This window comes from Oryctolagus cuniculus, chromosome 8 (assembly GCF_964237555.1).
Source record: "Oryctolagus cuniculus chromosome 8, mOryCun1.1, whole genome shotgun sequence".
Classification (NCBI taxonomy): domain Eukaryota; kingdom Metazoa; phylum Chordata; class Mammalia; order Lagomorpha; family Leporidae; genus Oryctolagus; species Oryctolagus cuniculus.
Window position 1 is genome coordinate 108,663,057 of NC_091439.1, and position 24,300 is coordinate 108,687,356.

General features: G+C 42.3%; 1 protein-coding gene across 1 annotated transcript; it reads right to left on the minus strand.

Annotated features, from left to right (window-relative positions):
- Nucleotides 1–890: 890 nt before the first annotated feature.
- EXOC1L (exocyst complex component 1 like) lies at nt 891–18,494 on the minus strand. Its single transcript, XM_002717166.5, has 3 exons — nt 18,176–18,494; nt 6,174–6,304; nt 891–1,302 (listed from the first exon to the last, which is right to left on the minus strand). Exons 1-3 carry the CDS (start codon nt 18,294–18,296, stop codon nt 1,036–1,038), a joined length of 519 nt encoding a protein of 172 aa, XP_002717212.1. The 5' UTR covers nt 18,297–18,494; the 3' UTR covers nt 891–1,035.
- Nucleotides 18,495–24,300: the final 5,806 nt, after the last annotated feature.

Here is a 24,300-nt window from a genome sequence, read left to right on the forward strand (position 1 = left end):
CTGTGGTGTAAGTAGGGGTCCAATTTATTCTTCTGACTGTGGATAATCAATGAATCCCATCATCATCTGTTGACAAGATTATTGTCACTTTTTTGAACAGATTTGATACCCTCGTAAAGAGTCAGTTGACCACAGGTGCATGGATTTTTGAACTCTCAGTTCAATTCTGTTCAATTCTCCCTGTCTGTTGTTAGGCCTGTATCACACTGTTTTGATTACCATAGCTTTGTGGTGGTAAGTTTTGAAATTAGGAAGTGTGAATACTTATATTCTATACTTATTTGTCAAGATTCTTTGACTATTTGGGGCCCCTTGAATTTTGAGTATAAACTTCAATTCCTGCTGTTGGAATTATGATAGGAATTGCATCAAATGTGCAGATTGCTTTGAGTACTATTGATATCTTTTTTTTTTTCTTTTTTCCAGGCAGAGTGGACAGTGAGAGAGAGAGAGACAGAGAGAAAGGTCTTCCTTTGCCGTTGGTTCACCCTCCAATGGCCGCCGCGGCCGGCGCACTGTGGCTGGCGCACCGCGCTGATCTGATGGCAGGAGCCAGGTGTTTCTCCTGGTCTCCCATGGGGTGCAGGGCCCAAGGACTTGGGCCATCCTCCACTGCACTCCCTGGCCACAGCAGAGAGCTGGTCTGGAAGGGGGACAACCGGAACAGAATCCGGCACCCCGACCAGGACTAGAACCCGGTGTGCCCGCGCCGCTAGGCGGAGGATTAGCCTAGTGAGCCGCGGTGCCAGCCTAAATCTTTTAAAGCACTTCTTGATACTCTTTGGAAGAATACTGATTTAGTCAAAACTATCCATTTCCTTCCAACTTTGCCAAGAAACACAATGGCAAAACATCCCAAATATTGAATGGTTGCATTAAAACACATTTCATTGTAATTCATAAAGCGTCACTTTATTTTCATATAAATAATAGTCACTGGTGATGTGTGTGACAAAACAAAATTTTCACTAATGATATGCACCTGGGGGACCACTTGCCCAGGAGACAACCAGTGAAGAAATATGGCATACATCTTCAAAGCGGTAGAGGACAGAGGGATAAGCACACAAGATTGAAGGCGTAAAAGCATATTCTCAGAAGGACCAAGCAGTCCTTGTTGTTGGAGGACCAAATGGAATCATCATTCATGTATGTAGAATCAAAGTTCACAATCTGTAAGTCCTTCTTGAGATACGCGTGATTCAGCTTATTCACAGTCCGAGCGAAGGCATATTTAGAAGCACAACTATAGGCTTCCAGACTGTACACTTTCTTGAAGTGCAGATCAAAAAACGGATTGTCCTAGAAGAGAAAGAGAGACGTGATTTAATTTGCAACCAGGAAAGTAGTTTCCTGGATTCTCTCATATTCTCTTGCATGTTTATTGATTGTAAAGTATCAGTATCAAACATATTTCTAAAATCTATAAACGAGCTTTCCGAAGCTACCTGCTTCAAATGTAATTGCTTCTCCAAAAACCAACAAGGGGGAAGACTATTTTGCAGCACCTGTAACTTTTAAGTCGGACAAATAACACACGCTTCAGAGTTGCATCGAGTCTTCCCAGAGTGCTAGATGTGAGAGGACAGGGAGCGGTGGAAGAAGAGAGTGAACCCATTTACAGGCTGGTGTGGAGGGGGGAGGGCGTGCGGTCCCTCTGTCTTTAGAGACTGGCCCTTTGTGCTATTTCACTGGTAGACAGGGGAAACCCAGGGCGGCTAATTAGCCTTTGGTATACTATAGATCACCACCAATGTACTGAGCTTGATGTTAACAGCAAGAAATTACCTTTGATGGTAATAGCAAGGACCATTAAATCATTTGATTAAAGTGGACAAAATGCTAAAGACTGCATCACAGGACTGTTCAACACTCTAACTATAATTCTAGTAGAGATATTTCAAGGAAAATTGAGCATCAAACCTGAGCTGGTCCTACAAGTTAAAATAATAATTGCTACCGTTAATAGCAGTAACAAGAAGGCCAGCACTTCCGTTTACAAAATGCTTCTGCATTCATTATCTGCACAGCTCCTCGCTCTCCTTGAGGGCAGACAGTTGCATTATTTATCTTTGTGTCCCTGGTGCTTATCCAGGCCAACTGCTGTGCAACTACTGCGTGCTCACCAAATGGTGGAATGATCTGAAGTAGACCGAGGAAATGACACCCTAAGAGAGGGACCACACCACACAGGAGTGCCACTTACTCGTCAGCATGGAGTATGTAAGCATTTCATACAAACAACTTAGGTATTTGCAATATCTTTTTCATTGAGAATTCTTGCAGGAGGCAGGAAAAAGAAAAACATAGGTGTGAAGTGAGACAATTATTTGGTCCGACTGCTATAACTATGGACCAACTGCTTGTCTGGGTTGACCTTCATTTTCCCTTCATTTCTGATAAAGTTGTTGTGGAATTGACATGAGGTTTTTCCTATGAACTGCCTAGTATGGAGCTTAGTAAACTCTAGTTCCCTTTCTCAAATGTGCCAGCGATTGTGATACTGGGGTTATTATCACCTTCTTTGACACCATGAAAAATTTTAAAAACAAAACAAGAAATGCTTTAAGAAAGAATGTGTAAGGGTGATGTGGTTTTAAATGCAGCACTCCCCCAGCCACACCTTGCAATTTTTTTTCTAGCTCTCATCACTGCGGTTTGAAAGACAAATTCTGCAAAGAATCTCAACTGAAGGAAATCATACGTATTCCTCTCAGACGGTACTCACGCTCCTAGGTGTTCTTTCCCACACATAGGGCCCACATCATGTAGAAAATTTCCTCCGTGCCTTTGAGATGCTTGGAGAAGCTTACTCTTTTCTTCAGCCTAATACCCAGAGGCTGGCACACACACACAGAACCCAAGTCTTTTCCCTTCCTCCATTTCTTCTTTTCTCCCTCTCTCTCCAGTTTTCTTTCTTTTTCTTTTTCTTTTTTTGATAGAGTACTAGAACTAAAAGGGGATCTCACAGATTACTTAGCAATCTCTTATTTACGGTGGGAAATTGGCTTCCAGAGACGTGAAGTCCAGTTCACACGTGTAGCTATTGGCAGGGCCAGGACAAGAACCAGGATATCAATCAGCCCAGGGCCATTTTTTGCCTTGTCATCCTTTCTCCTGCTGCACCAGACAGTCTCCAGATCCCCAGGCGTTTTGATTTCTGTCTTATAAATTGACATCAATTTCAATTCCATTCCATTTTAAAAGTTGACAACTTACTGGCATGAAATGACTCTATGCTGAAAGCCATATCATTGTGATTGATAAAAATATAATAAATTCTGACTCCTGAGCATTCGATTCTAAAAGAGAGGAGAGGCTGACATTCCCAGAACAGCTAGGATATTTCTCCTTCATCCATGGAAAATAAATCTTTAAAAGGAATACTCTTTGGATATTAATATTTTTCTCCTGAAATTTTAGTATTTTACATCGTAATGTGATGAGGAAAACAGCAATAATCCATTTTTGTATCTTGTTCACTATGGAAGATAATGATCAAGTTGAAAAGGGAGGGATCAGCAACATTCGGATGAAATTAAAGACCAACAAAGGAGAAGAAGCACACAGAGTAGTAGTCCCATTGCGTCTAAGGCACTGCCCAAGGCAATACTTCCTTGGCATTGACCACACTTATAGAAAACAAATGTGACATCAGCAGTATTTGAGAACTCGAGAAAAAACAAAAAGGAAGGAAAAATGGGTCAAAAATTAGGTGGGGATGGTTAATTCCTGCAACCTAAGATTAGTTTACTCTACATGGATTTCTGAAATTTGGCAAATACAGAAAAGTATAAAGAAAAACATAATAATTAAAAAACTTACAATCCCATCATACAAGATAATTAGAGAACTGGATTGTTTTATATATATATGAGTACTTCAAGTAGATTGTGGAAAAATGGAATTAAGTTTATTTTGGTGCAAAAAATTTGAAATCCATGCATACCTTTTTCATAATATGTATTTTCCATTAACATATAAAAATCAACTCAAAATGGATCAAACATGTACATGTAAGATGGGAAAATATAAAAGCACTAGTGGAAAACATAGGGGAAACACTCCAGGACATTGGCATAGACAACATTTTTTTAGCTGAGATTCCAAAGCACAGGCAATAAGAGAAAAAATATGCAAATGAAATTTTATCAAACTAAGAAGCTTCTACACAGCAAAGGAAACAAACAGAGGAAAAAGACAATCAATAATGTATTTTAGAAACTACCCATGAACTTTTTGAAGACTTCTCTGCAATGCATATACACGCACCTCAATTTATTTTTATATTAAAATGTAAGATTCAGATTTCAATAATGGTAACCTAAATAGGTAAAATTGAAATAGCATTCAGAAAAGTATTATATTAAGTTGATTGAAAAAAGCTTATTAAATAGTTAACAGTTGTGTTCTTAAGTATTCTTTTGGACACATGCTTTGTAATGGTTACATGATATTCTATCACATGCATATGCAATAATATGTTTAACCATTTCCTATATGTGAGTATTTAGGTGGAATATATTCTGAAGAAAATGGGTACTTAGGAAACAAAGCAAAGAAGTTTAGCATTCTTTCCCCAATAAGTTATACCAAATACATCAAACTTTAAAGACAGAATTTCTAGATAAATCAAGATTATAGCAGAACATATATATTGATTTTGGGAAAGGGCAAAGTTTAGATATTCAAATCAGGTGACTAACTTTTAAATCAAGGCAGAATTAATTGCTTACGGCTAATCCTCTCCTGTATTCTCAGAGCCTAGCAGGGCCTGTTATACCACATATCCTCAAGAAAAGAATGAATGAATATGCATTTGTAGAGTATCAAACCAAAGGCAGCAAATTAACACATGTGGGCAAAGTCTGTTACTATTACTTAATAGCTATGTGATCTTGGGCAAGTTGGTTAATCTCTTTAAGTCTCATTTTTTTCATCTATAAGATAGGAATAATAGACTCTAACACACAGGTTTTTGTGATGACCGTGTGAACTTAAATGTAGACGATGCTTACATGGGTTCCGATACCTCTTAAGAGTTTGCAAGTATAGGATGGTACCATGTAATAGAACTAGTAGCGATAGTAATCATAACCATTAATTACTTATAGGAATGTATGTGGTTCTGCCAACTTTATAATTTTATTATTGGCTTGGATGAAGTTCTAAATTTGTTATGCTTATTAAACCTATATCATAGTACAGTGATATAAAAAATAAAGACATTGGAAAATTTGATAGGTTAGAACTAAAGGCCAATCTAATGGGCATTTATTAGTATCAAGAAAAAAATGAGCTTAAGTTCTAATTCATTCAACAGTAACACCATAAATGTTCATCAACTGCCTAATTCCTGTAACAGAAGGCTATGACAAAGTATAAAAAAATCATGGTCCTAGGCTTTGGAGACTCAGTCATCTGAAAGGGATATAGGGTGATCCAACAATTAGAGTTTGAGGATTATGGCTATAAAACATTTACATTCAAAATGCAATTGGTTGATAGGGGTGAGAGTCATGGGTAGGACTTTACCCAATGGGAAATCGAGGAATGGGATAAGCCATTATAAGCCTCCAGTGTCAATTCTAAGACATTATGGATGTATAAAGTTCAAGGGGTGGGGGATCAAATTCTTGATCAACAGATGAGTTTAAGGACAGACAGGGAGAACCACTCATTAAGGGGCCAAGTAGGGGAGATTGAAGTATCCACTCCCTCTCTCCCCTTTTAACTCCAAGATTATAAGATCTCCAAATTATATGATCCTTCTGGTGGATGAAATGGGCTTGTTGATAGTAAAATTTGAAGATAAAGAAAGGAATTCTGTCATGGAGGAGATTGGATTGGTGAGAGAGAATGGGGGGCGCATCATGTATTTGGAAAAATGGCATTTAAAATTTCTGGACTGACATGTAGATTGTATCTAACCTATTACGAGGCCCTTGGGAAGGATGCTTTTAAATTTAATAGGCAAAATTCAAAACTCACAATCATAAAAGCAGAACAAAAAAGCCAGTAGATCACCTCAGCAGATTAAACCACACCACTTAAGAACAATCTAATGTCATCTCAACACCTACTACATGCCAAGAATATATGAAATAGGATATTGAACATAAAGATCTTTAGTATATTGACCCCAATTCTCCCTTATAAAATATAACACTTACAGTATCTGCTTCTTTTCCATCAATCATCTGCAGATCGTTCAAAGACCACTTTTTTGTTACTTCATATTTTTCATCTAAACCTATTCTGTAGTGTTTCACCATAATTATTTTTACTTCTTCATTTTTGGTCACTGCAGGACAGAAAAATTCTTAGTTTATATAAGTGTTTAGAAGAAATGAATTATTCAGTCACTCTTTTCAGTATTTTTATATCTTTTTATGTAATGACCTTGAACCCACAGTCTAGCTGCACCCAGATTTTGCAGACTGATATAACTGAGCCTTCACAAGTATGCCCCTAAATCTGCACAGAGGGTTCATGTTACTCTGGCTACAGCTGTGGTCACAAAATGCCACAATGATGCCTGCAAGGCTGTGTGCTATGAGCTCTGAGCTTTGTGGTAGAGAATGGGATTCAACTTGGAGCAGAAAATAAGAGGCTTACTTTAGCTTCCAGGCGGTGCCAACATGTTGACTAGGGCACAATAGACAATTTAAGAAAATAAGGCCAGAAGAGCAAACAGTTCTGTTGACACAGCAACACAGTGTTGAGCTGAAGGGTGACCAAGCAAATACTGCAGGAACTATGAACACTTTTTTTTTTTTTTAATTCTCTGTGAAACTTTCAATGAGGACCTGTTTGCACCATAGCTATTTATCTGTTTGGTATTGTTTGAGATTGTTAATCCTGTCAAATGTGTCTCTCAAACTCTAATATTCAAACTTTGCTGCAGACACAAAAGGTTTTAGTGCTACATTTAGAAGTGGGAAAATCTTGCTTATTTTACGAGAGCAAAACTATGGACATAATCAGCTGTTCCTGAAGTCAGTTGTCTTTGGCCTCCTATAAACACATAAGAATCAACATTTGAGCATAAGGCCCACAAACCAAAAATTATCAGTGAGGCAAAAAAGGAATATTTACTGAGGATTGGTTATTTGATGCATTATCAGAACCACTAGAGATATAAACAAGAGAAATGGCCCCCGCCCTCTAGACAGTTTTGTCAGGGAGACAAGGATAAGACACATGAGTCCTAAATGATAGTTTATTATAAAGAAATACAGGTAGAAATCAAATACCTGAAATTTTCTTCAAGATGGATACTTAGAGAGTTGCAAATCGGTTCTGTCTTCTAAAAGTGATACCAGAACTTGATTTGAAACTGCTGGTTCTGGAAAGCACCACTGTGGCATACCCTCCCAACTATATACATAAAGGGATACATTACAATATAACTGCAGTTATATTGTATATGTGAGGCAAATTATCCAGGGATGTCTCAAAATTCATAGAAAATGGTATTAAAAGATGTTTATTTTGGTTCAAAGAATTTCTGAAATCTGTGCATTGTTTTTTGTTTGTTTGTTTGTTTGTTTGTTTGTTTTTTGCAACACACATTTTCCAGGAACTGTGTGAAGACCCTTCGTACATTCAACAGCTCTGAGAAGGGCAAAGATCGGAATAGTTAAGGAAGAATGGAAGTCATAGAAGTTGAGATGGTTTTAAAATTAATCCAGTAGAGATGGGGGTTGTTCTGAAGACATTTCCAGGTGAGAATGGCACGAGGAAGACAATGGAAGCTAAACATACAGGCAGAATGAGAGAGCCGATGGTAGCTATTGCTGGATGTAGGACACGAGGGGCCGTAGAACTAGGTTGAGAAGGTTGAGACAAAACTTTGAAAGACTCTGGACTTGAAATGCCACAGCATTGGTGTGGACCTGTGGTGTCTGAATCACCTCTGGTGGGAGGGCTGGGAGGCTGGGCTGGGCAGGGCAGTGAGGGTTCCAGAGCCAATGTCTGTGAAGAGAGTGATTAGTCTTCAATGGTGCAGGTTAAACTGAGATCCAAGCAACCTGCAGAGCTCACTGTCAGTGAAGGAACTGAGAAGGGAGTCTGAGCAGGTTGTCCAGTCTCAGGAGAATGCCAAGTCAGTGGCAGGTGATCAGGGAATGTGCATCTAGCAGTGTGCATTCAGATAAAAGCCTGCCCTGGTAAAGGAGTCCTTTCTGGTAGCAGTCATACACACGCTCTGTTGAAGAGGAAAAGTAGTGTACAATGGACTTAGGGGTAGTGCCTGGCTTACAGTAACGGCTCACCTGTTTGGTTTGTTTTAGAGGTTGTTGTAGTAACCAAGGCTTGGGATGGGAGTTGGTGAAATAGAAGTGGCAAATGCAAGCAAGGTTTCAAATGCGTTGTTGACAGCACTGGGTGGGAACCAATCCCGGGCAGCAAAGCCCAAAAGGGGAGTGTGGAGGGTGAGAGGGTTGGATGGAATAATGAGTTTTGTTTTTGGTGTATACATGAGGTTGCCACAAGTAACCTCAGGAGAGAATGAGGGAAGTTTTCTAGTCTATGGGTGGAGATATAGATTTGGGATTTTTTATCTATGCAGAGGTTTCCAAGAAGATTGTTAGGGGAGAGAGCAGAGGAAAAAGTGGAGAAGGAAATGATGCTGGCAAAGAGGTGTTGAGAAGGACCTCAAAAACGAGACAGGTCCAACTGTGCTAACTCTGTGGAAATCAAGACGGGGAGCATTTCAGAGATCTGGAGAGCTACCTGTGAAGTCACTGTGCAGGCAGGGTTCAGCCCCGGCGTGGACCGAGGAGCTGGGAGGAGCATCAGTTCCTCCATATGGCAGCTTCTCATGCCTGTTGGGGGCAGCAGTCTGCCTGCACGGGACACCTTCCCTTTCTAACACAGAAGTGTGCCAGGCACCGGGTTGGACGGGATTAAACAGACTAATAGGAAGAGAGACCAAACACCTATGGTTAGGTCACACGCTCCAGGGATTTGAAGGGAGGGTTGCATATCTGGGGAGCAGAGGGAACGATTTAAGGTCCTGTTTATGGAGAAGACAAAAAGGAAGTATTCAGGACTTAGGGTCAAGGGGTCATTTCAGAGTCTGACTTCTATTAGGCAGAGTTGGTGGCATCTGCCCATCTATTCCTAAAGACGGCGCATCTCCACTGGCTGAGATGCCAGCTGAGGGGAAAGGAAAGATTACAAGAGAAGTCGTCAGGCCAGTGCTTGGCATGGAGGCACAGTTGACTTAGCCATACTGACTAAGGACATGACCTTGGAGGCAGTGTGTCTGCCCAGACAAAAGCTCAACCTCAGTGCCGAAGGACTGTGTGCCTGCTCCAGCACACCATCTCACCAGACCCTCGCAGGGGCCAGCGTGAGGGTGGTTGTGTGTGTGTGTGTGTGTGTGTGTGAAGAAGTAACTATAGTTCGTAGGCAAATCCAATGTTCAGAAAGCAAACTCCACAACCTCATCTAGACGTTGTGATAACCAGCTAATGAACTGCAGCCCTACTCATGCATTTCAGCAAAATGATAAATATTTGAGTGTCTTTTTTTTTTTTTTTTTTTTTTTGCTAGGAACCGAAAAAGATAGTTCCCTTAGGCACCATTCTGCTGTCACCTGGTTTGCAGGGAGTGGGGCTTCTGTCTGCAAATGCAGGCACAAGGCAGGGCAGGGTGAGGCAGGGACCTGGAACATGCAAAGTGCTCTGAGCCGTACCAGGCAGGAGGGGACAGCAGGACGAGGAAAGGTATAAAGAGAGGTCTGTAGAAGCATCCATACAAAGGCAGGCAATCCTAGAGTCAGTTCAGGTCTTTGGTGTTGTGGGCGCCCTGTGGGGTTGGGCAGGTGGCAGGCACGCAGCGGGGCAGGAGCTAGCACGCGATTTTCTGAAACTAGGCTGATGAGTGCAAAGCTGCTTTGAAAGCTGTGTTGGGGAAGCTGGGGCGTGTCACCAGGGGATTTTATGTGAATATGCAGGCTGAGCTTTCCATTCTAGGGACTTCTTTGGGGGAGAAAATAGATGTTCAGAAAACAGGATTGATGTGTCATCAAGTTTCCTTACGTTAGCGGTCAGTGTCCCTTGAACACCAAAGTAAGAAAATAAAAAAGCATGCTTTGCAAGCCAACCTTTGGTAAAATCCTGAGGCCCAGAGAGAGTGCAGCCTTCTTGATGGGACAAAACAGCCACCTTTGGAGCTAAGGAGCCTCTAAGAATTCTCTTCTGCCACGAGCCAAAGAAGTCTGCTAGGCTGGAGTGGACCCAATCCCTGATTTCCACCCTTGTGCTTCGCTGCCAGCTAAGATTAAATGGCCATTGCCACATTTATGCAGCGCCAGAGTGGAAACTTAGCACATTGTCTTAACACGGGAATGTGTTTACAAGGCCAAAATATTACTTGGTTTCAGCGACATCAGAGTTGCTGTTATAGACACGGGATAGTGACTACAAATACAGACCCAAAGAATTTCAAAATCAACCTGCTTCCGTTTTAATAGTTCAGTTGGCATTTTCAGAATTACGATCTGAATTCCATGCCAGCCCTTTTCCCTTTTAACTTGAACTAAACTTTGTCATTAATAAATGCCTCTATTACTGTCGTAAAATAGTCACGATTATTGAGGCTAAGTGGAAAGAAGATTGGCCAATTGATCCAAATAATGCGGCAGAATGGAGGAAAAACAGGAGCTCCCAAGTATGCTGCACAGGGGCACATTAAATAAATATAAACAAGTATTACTTTACACCCGGTGTTTTATCATTGTCTTCATCACTTAAGTTAATAGCAGGACAAGAAGAACCATGAGCTATTGAAGAAAAGCAACCTCGATACAATGTTACAATGTATCGATCATGTGGGGGGGTCACTGAGAAGCCTATCATCAATTTGATCAAAAAAATATTTTTCAATTTTTGTCTAGAAATATGTTTATAAAATTAATTTTGGGACTATCCTGGGTGTTTTTAAAATGTTGGCTGTCAGCAAGTTAGGGCATGAGTTATGGATGTACTTTCGGAAATAGGAGATAGAGTGTGAGAGAAGGAAAGGGATTTTGTGGGGACAGAAGCCCCAAGAAACAAAGAAAGATTCCCAATGAGGCTCCTGCAAGTTTCCTTGTTTGAATCCCTTCTAGCATAAGCTCAGTGCGCCTACTGAAAGGCACAAGCTCACCTGGATTCAAAGCTTCACTCCTCGCTCATTCTTTGGTGAGTTTGAGCAAGTCCTCTAGCCACTCTAAGCCTCAGTTTTATCATTAATAGGAAGTGGCAAGAAAGATAATACATGTGGAGTCCCTTCTAGAGTGGCTGGCACATGGATTAAGGAGTAGAGAGGCTGGTGCTGTGGCATAAAAGGTTAAGCCTCTGCCTGCAATGTTGGCATTCCATATGGGCACCAGTTTGAGTCCCAGCCACCCAACTTCCAATCCAGCTCCCTGCTAATGTGCCTGGGAAAAGCAGCAGAGGATGGCCCAAGTGCTTGCACTCCCGTACAAACATGGGAGACCCAGAAGAAGCTCTTGGCTCCTGGCTTTGGCCTGGCCCAGGCCTGGCCATTGTGGCCAGCTGGGGAGTGAACCAGTGGATGGAAGACCTCTATGTCTCCCTTTTTCTCCCCCACTCTGCTTCTCTCTCTGTCTCTCTGCCTTTTAAATACATAAATAGGCCTCTAAAAATGCAACTATTCTTAATGGCTGGAAGCAGGATGGTGAGTAGAAAAAAGATTTGCTATTTGTGAACTTGGACCAGTTACTTAGCTTCTTGTGACCTATGGTTTCCACATCTGTGAAACAGGAACGCATCTGTCTCATAAGGTTGTCATGAAGATGTGGAGGAAGAAGCAGAAAAATGGCATTCCGCAGTCTGTGCCTACACTTAGTGAGCATGCCTCACAACTACCCCTTTCATCCTCTATCAGCATTATTGTTGGGACAATGAAAGCATTTTCCTATGGTCCCTCCTTCAAAGCCGCGCCCTAAAGTTTCCATTCATGCTACAACTGATGGGACTTCCAGTTCAGGATTGGCAGGGCCGTCTTGATTTGTACATCTCCTTCTCCAAGGTAGCCGATTAACCACTGGGAAAAATCTGTTGGCCATTGTGACGCCGATGATGAGGTTGATTTTTGAGATAACGATAATATCCCAACTCCAAAAACCAAGCCATCTGCCCTCTTAGGATGAGAAACTAAGTCACAGCAGATGCGAGGTAACAAGAGGACCCAGGTGGAAGCGCCATTGTTGCTATCTTGTAGTCCCCACCTACAGTTTCCCTGGTTTGGAGACTCAGAGTATCTTATTTAAATTTATCCATAGGGGCTGTTGCCATGGCGTAGCGGGTAAAGCTGCCGCCTGCAGCCCGGCATCCTATATGGGCGCTAGTTCAAGTTCAGATCCAGCTCTCTGCTGTGGCCTGGGAAAGCAGTAGAAGATGGCCCAAGTGCTTGGGCCCCTGCACCCACATGGGAGACATGAAAGAAACTCCTGGCTCCTGGCTTCGGATCTGCACAGCTCTGGCCATTGTGGCCATCTGGGGATTGAACCAGCAGATGGAAGACCTCTCTCTCTCTCTTTCTCCCTGCCCCTGCCTCTCTGTAACTCTGCCTTTCAAATAAAAATAAATAAATCTTAAAATAATAAATTTCTGCATTAAAACATTCAATTTGTACAAGTGTGTGTGTAGCTGGAGGCATGGGGGTGCTTAAGCAAAAACAGTGTTTTTTTCTACCTTTAGAAGATAAAGAAAAAGAATTTTAAGTATAAAATCTACTTTGTTTCTCATCTCTCAATCCTTATTTTAACCAAATTTTGTGACAAGTTTTATGACATGAAAAATTTTATTCTTACTAATATGTACCTTTTCTAAGTCCGTAGTCCATTGTTTCTTAATTTTTAAAAATAAGGACTAACTAATAAGCACTATCAAATTAGTGTTCCTCCAAGTGCGTTTTCTTTCTGAGCCCAACACAGCCCTATCGTTGCAGAACCAAGTGTTTGCGCATTTAATAAAGGAACTACTACAAGCTATGAAGGGGAAGATATAAACTGTTGTTTCTCCAACAGTCTTAATAATCATGCAACTTGAAAAATCAAACAGAACATACATATGAACTGTGCTCAGCTCTGTTCTCAGGATATATGCAAAGCTGTTTGGATACATTTTTGCCCATATTGTTGCTATCCTATCACTATCACTAACACCTTAAATTGCATGAAAACTTTTCAAAACACTATCTCATGCTTTAATTCTTACAAAACACGACATATTAGTGGAAAAATTGCTCTCAATTTAGAGTTGAAAAAATTGAACTAAGCACTCCCTACACAATGCTATTATCTCTGAACTGAAAATGCAAACATCCTCCTTTGTGTTCTTTGTCATTAGAATATTGCAAATTCACAAATTTAGCTGTAGTGGAATTGCTTTTAGCAACCTTCTTTTCTTGTCAATTTAATCATTTCTAGCATTCTCTTTGTTAAAATTCTTATTATAAGGGATCTGACAAAATTGTTAGATTCTTTGATTCATGGAGCAAAAGTACTGTTGTAGTATCAGAAGGGAATGTATGGAGAGAACCTAGGCATACTGTTTTCCTAGTTCTAGCAGGTGCCATTTGCTTTCACGTTAATATCTATAAATATTTTCCCAAAGATATGAGAATACTTCCAATAATAGATATCTGAGTATGCATACAATTTTAAATCTATATATTAATTCATTTTACATTAAATATATATGCTTATATGTTTCTTACCTATTTGATTTTTACTATAATGGTTGCTTATGATACAAACATATATACAAAGTGGAGGTTCTCTCCTCCCTTCAGAGAAAGGCACCTCCCTCTTTGAAGACCTGTTCTTTCCACTGGGATCTCACTCACAGAGATCTTTTTGCCAGAGTGTCTTGGCTTTCCATGCCTGAAATACTCTCATGGGCTTTTCAGCCAGATCCGAGTGCCTTTAGGGCTGATTCTGAGGCCAGAGTGCTATTTAGGACATCCGCCATTCTATGAGTCTGCTGAGTATCTCACTTCCCATGTTGGATCACTCTCCCCTTTATTTATTCTATCGGTTAGTGTTAGCAGATACTAGACTTGTTTATGTGCTCCCTTTGACTATGACCTTGTCTAAACAAGATAAGAGTCGGAGAACTCAAGGGGCTTCCATAGCCTTGGAAACTCATGACTGGTGCATAGGGAGATTACTGATGCCATAAACAGGAGTGTCAATTTGTAAAGTCAACAACAGGAGTCACTGTGCACTTACTCCTCATGTAGGATCTCTGTCCTTAATGTGCTGTACACTGAGGCTTAATGCTATAACGAGTACTCAAACAGTATATTTCACTTTGTGTTTCTATGGGGGTGCAAACTGTTGAAATCTTTACTTAATGTACACTAAACTGATCTTCTGTTAAAAAAAAAAAAAAAAAAAAAAAGAAAGAAACTATCAATTCCCAACTTGACTCTCACTGGGATTAAACATGACAATAGGTCTGATCTGATTTCATCATCATTTAAAAAAAAAATCATCTATTATTTTTCACTTTATGTTTCTGTGTGGGAACAAACTGTTGAAATCCTTACTTAAGGTATACTAAGCTGATCTTCTGTATACTAAGATAATCGAAAATGAATCTTGATGTGAATGGAAGGGGAGAGGGAGTGGGAAAGGGGAGGGTGGTGGGTGGGAGGGACGGTATGGGGGGGAAAGCCATTGTAACCCATGAGACGTACTTTGGAAATTTATATTCATTAAATAAAAGATAAAAAAAAAAAAAAAAAAAAAAAAAAAAAAAACACATATATACACATGTTTCAGCATATATTTAATTTTTTTTTTATTTTTTGACAGGCAGAGTGGACAGTGAGAGAGAGACAGAGAGAAAGGTCTTCCTTTTGCCATTGGTTCACCCTCCAACGGCCACTGCGGCAGGCGCACTGCGGCTGGCGCACCGCGCTGATCCGATGGCAGGAGCCAGGTGCTTCTCCTGGTCGCCCATGGGGTGCAGGGCCCAAGCACCTGGGCCATCCTCCACTGCACTCCCTGGCCACAGCAGAGAGCTGGCCTGGAAGAGGGGCAACCGGGACAGAATACGGCACCCCGACCAGTACTAAAACCCGGTGTGCCGGCGCCGCAAGGCGGAGGATTAGCTCAGTGAGCCGCGGTGCCGGACTCAGCATATATTTTAATATATAGTAAATATATTTGTCCTGTATATGTAAAAAGCATATCCTTACTTTTTATTCTAGTTATTTGGAATGTAATTTCTCAGGGTTTTTCCTGGTCAGGATTTGACAGAGGAGCTCTGGGCACAGAGGGCTAATTTTTCTCTCTGTTTCAGAGATGGTCTAGAGAGGCTAATTATCTTGTCCCAGACTGAAGGCTGGCAGGTGAACAAACAGGGCCAGATTTCACTCTAGGACCACCTGACTCCACGCATTACAAAGTCTGCCCCTCCACGCTTGGCTACCTCCCATTCTGTTTTGGCTAATGCTTTCAGATGCTGTTTCAATTCTTTCAGCTTTGTTTCTTGAACAATTTGCATTCTCATCCTTGCTCACTTAACACTTGCTTTTAATAGAGTTCTTCCTTCATCAGGAGGTGTTACTTTAATTTTTATTTATTTGAAAGGCAGAGACACAAAGAGAGACAGAGACAAAGAGACAGAGGGAGACAGACAGAGATCTTCCACCAGCTGGTTCACTCCCCAAATGCCCACAACAGCCAGGCCTGGACCAGGTTGATGCCAGGAGCTGGAAACTCATTCTAAGTCTTCTATGTGGGTGGCAGGGACACTAACAGGAAGCTGGATCAAAAGCACAGTAGCCTGGACGAACCCAGGCACTGCAATATGGGATGCAGCATTCTAAGGGACAACTTAACCACTACCAAAATGCCTGCCTGGAGGTGTGGCGTTGATTGCCGGTGGCAATGGTGTTCCAGGCCAGGGGGAACCAACACCAGGAAGAAACGACCCATATGCACCCAGAGGTGGGAGGGGCCCATGGCCCCAGGGAGTCCCCAGCTAGCCACCTTCAGGGAGGGAAACTGAATTTATGACATCTGATTTTTGGTATCCGCCAGGTGAACCCCAGGACTCCACATGAAGGTGCAAACTGCTGGCTGCAAGCCTCCTGAGCAAGGTGGAGCCTGCAGACGGACAAGACGGACAGGAAGATGAACTGCATTCATGCCCATTTTCCTTACCAGGGAAATGCGCGGCAGAATTTGACTACTCTGGACCTGCGGGTCTCATCAATGTGGAGCGGCCACACTGCCGGGTTTGAAGGGGAAGCTGTGACGTCCGTGAGTCTCCTCCCCACAGGCGACCAGCCCTCCAAGTGTGGATCCCTCCTCAGCACTCAGGATGGGACCTGTTTGATCCGTCCCCATGGAAGTGTTCTGACTAGAGCATGCAGAGATCTACCACCGACAGGCACGTGGGCCCCTGTGAACGACTGTGCTGTCAGCTTGGGTTTATGTGGGTCGTAAACAGATGCTGCACTTGAGGAAAATGCGCTCACGCTGATGGAGGTGAGGGCGAGGATAATCATGATCCGGCTTATACTGTAAGATGTTTGCTTTTCTCTGGAAGCTCCGAATATTGTCTTCTTTCCCCGCCTCTGAGAAGCCCTTAGTTTTTCCATGCTTCTTACGTGATGGAAACTCTGGATCATTCCCAAACATTTAATTCTAGGAGGCTGTTTGAAATTTCAGATTGAACCCATTAATTATTGTTATTATTAATTATGGTATTAATACTAGTTACTTGGAGGGAGACACTAAGATATATTTGGCCAATTAGATATAGAAAATTATTGTAATTATTTATTTTTATGTTTTATCTATATTTGTATTTAACTGTTACACAATGAGAAATCAGTTTTATAAAGTGGGACTCACATAAAATATAAAGTTATTAAAGCTTTAAGTTGGAATAAGCATCTTCTCTAATAAATTAAGTAAAAATACTTCAAGATATAGAGGTTTGATGATTAGGATACAACACAGTTTCTTCCTTAAATCACGTTAGTTGATGTTTCCTGTAATTTCTTTCTTTTTTTCCTGAGCAGATTAAATTTTTGCATTTGTGATATACCACTTTGTATTTGTATAACAAAATGCGATGGAGTGTTAGATAAATACTACTGTTCTTATTATTGAGCACATATTGTGATATCTATTAGAAACGACAGGATTTTAAAGCACTCTTAGCATGTGAGAGGTGCCCTATCCTCCTCTGGATCCCTCTGGAAGGTCTTCAGCCAATGATCGGGAAGAGAGTTGTAACAAGTTGTTTTCTGAAAACAGGTGTGTGCCTTAAATGGCCAGTCCACAATGAACATTTAAAGACTAAAAGCTCTTTGCTCCAGAGACCCTGAACAATGTTAAAGGCGCGGATTGGGAAAAGGAAGCGCTGTTAAACCCAACAATAACACAAGAATTCTACCTAAATTCTGCACAAAAACATCACAAGGTAGGCAAATCATGATTAAGTACAAACATCTATTCCTAGCTTTGGGCAATTTTCATGAACATGAAAAACACAAAGAAAAAATATTACTAGAATATAAATCTTCATTTTAGTGAACTTGTTTAGAGAAATTCTCCAATTCTTAAAGTTCCATTTTCCTGAACTAATTTCTACCATTCAAATATTGTTTTTGTGAGCGCATTTACTCTATAAGAGGAAGATTTTTAAAAGATCATTTTTCTATTTGAAATAAACCACCATGGAATCTAAATAAGCTTTCAAAAGATAATCTAAGTTTTTATTTCTTTCCTAGGGTGGAGAGGGAGAAACCCAGAACGGCTGGAAATACAGCTATATACCTCAGTTCTCCAATGTATCTCAAAATATACAGAGAGCTGTCTGTTGCATTTTAAAAAATAAGCTCTTATACACCCACATTGCACGCATACCATACAAGTGAATTAACTAAGGTCAGAGCAAAATAATCAAATCAGAAGGAGTGCATATCTGGTTTCATTTCTGAGTTAAAATATTCTTAATGCAATGCGCTTTTCTTTCATTTCAACACTTAAAAAATATTGTATCCAGTCCACATTTTAAAGGAGGCACAGCTAAGCTCTATTGCAGAAGGTACACGTGCGGCAAAGGAGAACAAGCCCACAGAGTTCCTTCTACCCGGAGCAGCTCGGGGCGCTTCGCAAAGCACAGATTACCTGACACGCAGAGGTAGTACCTGTCCTGCACCGAGAACTCGATTTCGATGAACTCGTACAGATGCTGCGAGAGCGGTTTGAACAGCTTCTTCTGCAAGTCCTCCTTCACCAACGATGACATTTCCCCGGCTGCCTCGGCCTGATGTCTTGGCTCAAACTCCCTCTCCTTTTCTCCCCAGCTTTCTTCTCGCCGTTAGCAGCTCCTTGGCCAGTTCTGCCCACCTCCCAGCCCTCACTTTCTCCACTCCTCCTGCCCAGCCGGGACCCCAGCTCCTGAGAGCATCCGGTGCGGCTGCGGTGTCAGCCCGGCGCTGGCGGCGGCACCAGCCCCACGGGCTGCGTCCAGCCTCCAGCCTCCCAGTGGCTGCTCTCGGGAGCTCTCCTGTGGCTCGCTGGTGGGAAACACTGGCCTGAGACCCACAGATCTACTTGTGGAGTCCCCTGGTTATCCCGGCCTGGTAGCCTTTTCCCTTTTCACAGCACTCTGCAGAGAGAGAGTCCACTGCTTCAGCTTGATGCCATTACATAAATCAGCTGTCTGGTTCTATTGATTGGAATCAGCTTCCATTAAGAACTTTGCTATCCTCGGCAGGAGAAAAGGCATCTAGGCTCACTCCTGACACTTCCAACAAGTCTCATCCCCTCCCTCCTTTCCTCCCCCCTGTAGCGCATCCAGCCCTTGGCTTTGGTGAAAGTCGGCACCGATCTCTGAGTCTAAATTGTTTCTAAAACGGACATTTTAAATGGACTCGCTATAATACTATTTATTCCCACACTTACATACCAAAATGTATTAGGTCCCTGCTAGGGTAATGCAACATATTTGTTTCTTGGGAGGATAAATTTCCAATCCTTTAGGAGTTTATATTTAAAAGAAATGAGTCCACCAAACCCTGATGGTACATGTCAAGTGAAAGCTGGCACAAAAGAGACAGGGCCACGGAATAGGAAAAGTATCCTTACCTGGAAGGTGTCTGAGGAAGCGCTATGGGAGAAGACCTGGAGCTGAAGTTTGGCAGAAAAGGATGGGGGTGCAAGAGGAGGCGCACAGTCCGTGGAACCAACCAAGTGAGCCAAAGTCTTGCATCAGGAAGACCCAGGGGCAGGCTGTGGCTTGCTGTGTCCCCTCCAAAATTCAGATGCTGCCAACATGGTACCGTTAAGAGGCAGGGCCTTGACGAGGTGACTGGGCCATGAGAGCCTCCTCCCTTATGGATGGGATTAAGGCCCTCATGAAAGAGGTTTTGCTCAGCGGCCATCTGACTTGCCTTTCCGCCTTCTGCCATGTGGAACACAGCATCCCTACCCTCCAGAGAACACCGCCCCCACCCCATGCCTGAACCTGCCAGTGCCTTGGTCTTGGGCTTCTCATCTTGGGCTGTGAGAAATGAATTTCTGTTCCTTAGAAATTGCCCAGGCTGTGGTATTTTGTTATAATGGCACAAATAGACTAATGCAGGACATTTGAAGAATAGGGATTAGTCCTGTTTCCCTGAGTGGGAGGATACTGGAAAGTGAAAGATAAGGCTAGAAAGACAGACTAGGGCTGGGTCATGAAGACCTTTAAAGCCGTGTTAATCCTAGGGACTGAGAGAACGCATGAAAACCTGGGTGGGAGGGTCTTCATTCATTCATTCATTCAGTAGGTATTTATGGAGTAAGGTTTGTGTATCAGGCTCTGTTCTAAGAACTGGGGGTCTCCAGACTTTTGTGGTTCAGTTCCAAAGACAGAATGAAAGGGAGGGAGGAGATGACTCTTTCTGAGTTCTCTTTTTGTGAGGAAGAAAAACTTTCCATTAGAAATAGGTCACACGGCCCTCCCTAGGCAAGCAAGCGTTTGCCATTTTTGGTTGCTAGCATGCGTGGTGGGATTTTCTAACAATGAAGAAGGGTGTGAGAAAGACTGTGAACAGGCAGTGAATAGGGTCTTCCACAGCTGCTCCAAAGAAAACTTAATGACCTGTCTGGGGCTAGGCTGAATTATGGGTCCTGGGTGAGACATTTGCCTTTCTGAACCTCAGAGAAATAACTTGAAGGTCTTTGCCTACTTTAGTATTCCATTCTATTCTGCCTGTGATTCTGGGAGTTTACTAGAACAATTTGGGTAGGAGGGCCAGAGAACCAGTAGCTTGCTTTTGGGTATGGAAATGAAGAAGATGTGATGAATATAAGATATATCTGTATAATAAACCAGACAGCTAAGGCGCCCAAGTGGATGTGAAAGATGCAAGACAGAGTCAATATGACCCAATACTTTCTACCTCCAACTAGGATTGAGCAAATGGCTCTCATTACAGGAGGTAGGGTTTTTAGAGGAATAATTATTTCCAGCTTTTACAGTTAAAAAATTATTTCCTGGATGCTTTAATCTTCATATGGAGAAAGAAAAAAAGAGTGGTATGACAATGAGAACCACTCACCAGCAATAATGAAGGCGTTGTTAGCATTCCTTCCATGAATGCTGGTGTCATGTTTCAGCCCTTGCTAGACTGTAAGCCTCCTGAGGGTGGAAACCATGCCTGCTATAGATCCAGGACATGCGGTCTGCAGGGCCTGCCACACACTGGGCATTCTCCCACTCAGTTATTCACTCATTACTTTTTTGCAAACATTTACCAAAGGACAAGCAAGTGAATCAAAACGTCTTGTAATGAGGTTTTTTTTTTTTTTTTTTTTTTTTTTTTTTAACAATTCCTTCGTGTAAGCTGAATTTGCAGTGACCTATCCTCACAGATGAAGTGGGCATTTGCTCATCATCACTTGCCTTGTATTAATATTGATTTATTTTTGTTGCCATGTCAACATAGTCTTCAGTTCTAAGAGTCTCAAATGCACTTCCGGAGGCAATAGTGCAACCTTCTTGGCAGGTCCTGAAGAAGAGTGGAGAAGTCTTCCAGTTCGGTCTCTAAGTAAGGAAACTGGGATTCAGGAACCAACATTGTGCCTTTGGTTCCAAAGTGAAATGTTTGCCATGAATTTGAATATTCTTAGGGTATCAGTTTGATTGAAAGTCATAAGGAAAAGACAAAAGGTCATGTTAAAATGCTAATAAATGTAAAGGATTCAACATTAGAAGAAGGACAAATGACCATCAAGAGTGGAAATAAGAAAATTTGGAGGGGTAGGTATTTAGTACGGTTATTGAGATGCCACTTGGGATGTCCCCGTCCCATATCAGAGTGCCCCGGTTGAAGTCCTGGCTGCACCCTTGTTTCCAGCTGCTGGCTGGTGCACGCCCTGGGAAGCAACAGGTGAGGGTTCAAGGTGTTGGGTCCATGCCACCTATGTAGAAACCTGGGTTGAGCTCCCAGCTCCCAGTGCTGACCTGGTTGTGGGCATTCGGGGAGTGAACCAGGGGATGGGAACTCTCTGTGTCTCTCTGATAAATAGATTCATAAAGAAATAAATAAGAGTGGTTATTTGGGACAGCAGTTAAGATGCCACTTGGCTTGCCTACATTCCACATCCGGGCACCTCCAACTCCAGCTTCCTGTTGATACACACCTGCGGGTAATGGCTCCAGTGTCTCTGCCACCCATGTGGGAGACCCACGTTGAGTTTAAGTCTTCTGGATTTAACCTGGCCCAGCCCAAGCCTGCTGTGGGCATTTAGTGAGTGAATCAGGGAATGAAAGATCTTGCTTCCTCTCTCTGCTTTTCAAATGAGTCAACCAATAAAAAACAAGATACTAGAAAAATAACAAATAGCCCCCCCAAAGCATTTCTTCAGATTTCTTGTAGAGATATCAACATATTCTTATAGCCAAAGATCAGCTTATAAGTTTATTTTCCGAAATGATGTGGAATTGTCAGTGGGGGAAAAGGAAGGAGCTATAGTTAAAGGATGCTTTTCTGGAAAGACTAATTCTAAAACCTCCAATATCCCCCAAATATACTCCCTATGGGGAAGAAAGTTCTAGTATGTATTATTGCGCTAATGAGGCCCTGGTGGTCTGCCAGCCTGGGAAACCAGTGGAGTTTGTTTTGATGCTGCTACAGCCCCTATAGGGGAGAGGAAGGCAGGTTGTTCAGAAGACAAGGCCTCCTGGTAGGTAACACCTGGACATGAACTTCTGTGTCACCGAGGAAGTGACGCCTGGATTCGAGAAGACCCACAGTAAGCAGAGTCCAGATCTATTTTTTTCCAGAGACCAAAGAATGATTTCTTTATTCTCATTTTTCGTTTTGGAAGGCTGCTTTCATCACTTCGTAGCCTAGTCTTTCACTATCTGACATTCTTTTTCATCCCTAGAACTCTGTATTTGCTAACTGAATCTGAGGATGGGCAGGCGTTGAGCCTAACAGTGAGGATGTGGGTGAAGACACTCGTGTCTCATATAAGCGCCTGGGTTTGAGTTCTGGCTCCGTGCCTGACTGCAGCTTCCTGCTAATACAGATCCTGGGAGGCAGTGGTGATGGCTCAAGTGGCTGAGACCCCGAGGCCCGTGTGAGACCTGGGCTGAACTCTAGCTCCCCGCTCCGGCCCATTGCAGTCCCAGCATCACAGGCAATGGGGGCTCTCTCTCCCTCCGTCCGTCTCTATCTTCCTCTCAGATAAATAAACAAAAATCCTTTTAAAAAAATTCTTTAAAAATTCAAGGTAAATGGAATGAATAGATAAGTTTACCCTAGTGCAAAATTTTTAAAAACCTATGCATTTTTTTAAGAATAATGCATTTTCTAGGAACTTTTTGAAGATTCCCCTCATGGAAATAACAGGATAATCACATGAGCAAATGATACTAAGACTCCCCTTTCACACATTCACAAGCTATAGGAGTGACAGCTTCAGGCAGAGTCCAGGGCTAAGGCAGGTTGTTGGTCCTCTGGGTGTATGGAGTTGGCTTCGTCTGGAGTTTGCTGATGCTAAGTTCTTCCAGCACTGCTGTGTCTGCATGAAGAAGCAGTGGTAGATGCGGTGCAAACACAGATTGGGCCCCAACTTCTGTGTCTTCTTTCAGACCCACACCCCAAAGCCCTTGCGCTCAAGCAAAAAGCTGTGTTGTGTATGGCACACATCAGGAAGCCCTCCAGTGACTTCCGGGGCGGGGCTTGGCTCTGCTGGCCTTTGGTGTATACATTCTTTCAAGCCATCTTCCTGCAAAGCTAAGAGGAGATTTCACTGTTCTCCTCTCAGCAAGAGACAACAGAGCATTGTGTGTGAACATGGCCGCCCTCCTTAAGGCTGGTCGGGGAGGATAATGCAATTTTCTTCCACCTTGGGTGAGCATGTCTTTAGTAATAAAATATTACCACAACTAAATCTTCATTAACGGAGCCCTGAACCTGACCCCTTTTCATGTTTCATTACATACCAGGGTGGGAAAACCCGGTTCTGAGTTGCATTTCTTAAACTTTTTTTTGTAGGAATCAGAATAGTGTTGGTATCAAAATATCTCATCTTTATTGCACACTAACAATTCTATTATTGTATCATATGATAATGTTCGCTTAATCCGGTGCTTCCTTGGTGATTCTAGTTTAGGAACATCTAGAGAGAGTGTGTATATGCATGTGTGTGTACAAAAGTGTGTGAAAAATCTGCATTATGAAAAAATCATGCCTAGATTTTGGAATGTTTTGTGCTAAATAAATGTATCTTTTAATCCCATTGTTCCATGAATATTTTGGAGCACCCCTGAGTGTGTGTGTGTGTGTGTGTGTGTGTACGTTGTGATGATTTAGGGTAAGTTCCAGATGGATGCACTTTCTCTTGTTCCCATTTGTCATCTGGGAGTGGACACTCCGGGGAGTTCTTTTACAACTCTGGCTGTTATAGGAGCAGCAGGGAGGAAACCCCACCTCTGGATGGGAAAGGAGCGCAGGGCCTCCTTCTCGTGCCCACTCTTCCCCGATGGGTAACATTCCCCAGAGAGGACTTGGCGGGGCACCTGGGACCTCACCTTCAGGTAAGCCTGACGTTGCAGAGCGTGTCGCCACAGGCGGCCACAGAGGGTCACAGCCAGTGCCGGAATTCTCACCAAGACAGGGCTTTTCTGACTCGGCTGGAGACAGAGTTTCTCTTGCTTGGATATTCCGGTGCGATTTTGAAACACTGGTTTTACCAAGGCCGTTCCCACTTAAAGGGGAAAAGAAAAAATCCTGAAAGTACTCTAGGAATAAAAA

What these genes read in the sequence shown, in the direction of transcription:
- EXOC1L (XM_002717166.5), bottom strand. Translation starts at nt 18,296, where the DNA reads ATGTCATCGTTGGTGAAGGAGGACTTGCAGAAGAAGCTGTTCAAACCG. An exon ending in GTACTACCTCTGCGTGTCAG is followed by an intron (nt 6,305 to 18,175) that starts GTAATCTGTGCT and finishes TCTGTCCTGCAG; the next exon opens with TGACCAAAAATGAAGAAGTA. An exon ending in ATGGAAAAGAAGCAGATACT is followed by an intron (nt 1,303 to 6,173) that starts GTAAGTGTTATA and finishes TTTCTCTTCTAG; the next exon opens with GACAATCCGTTTTTTGATCT.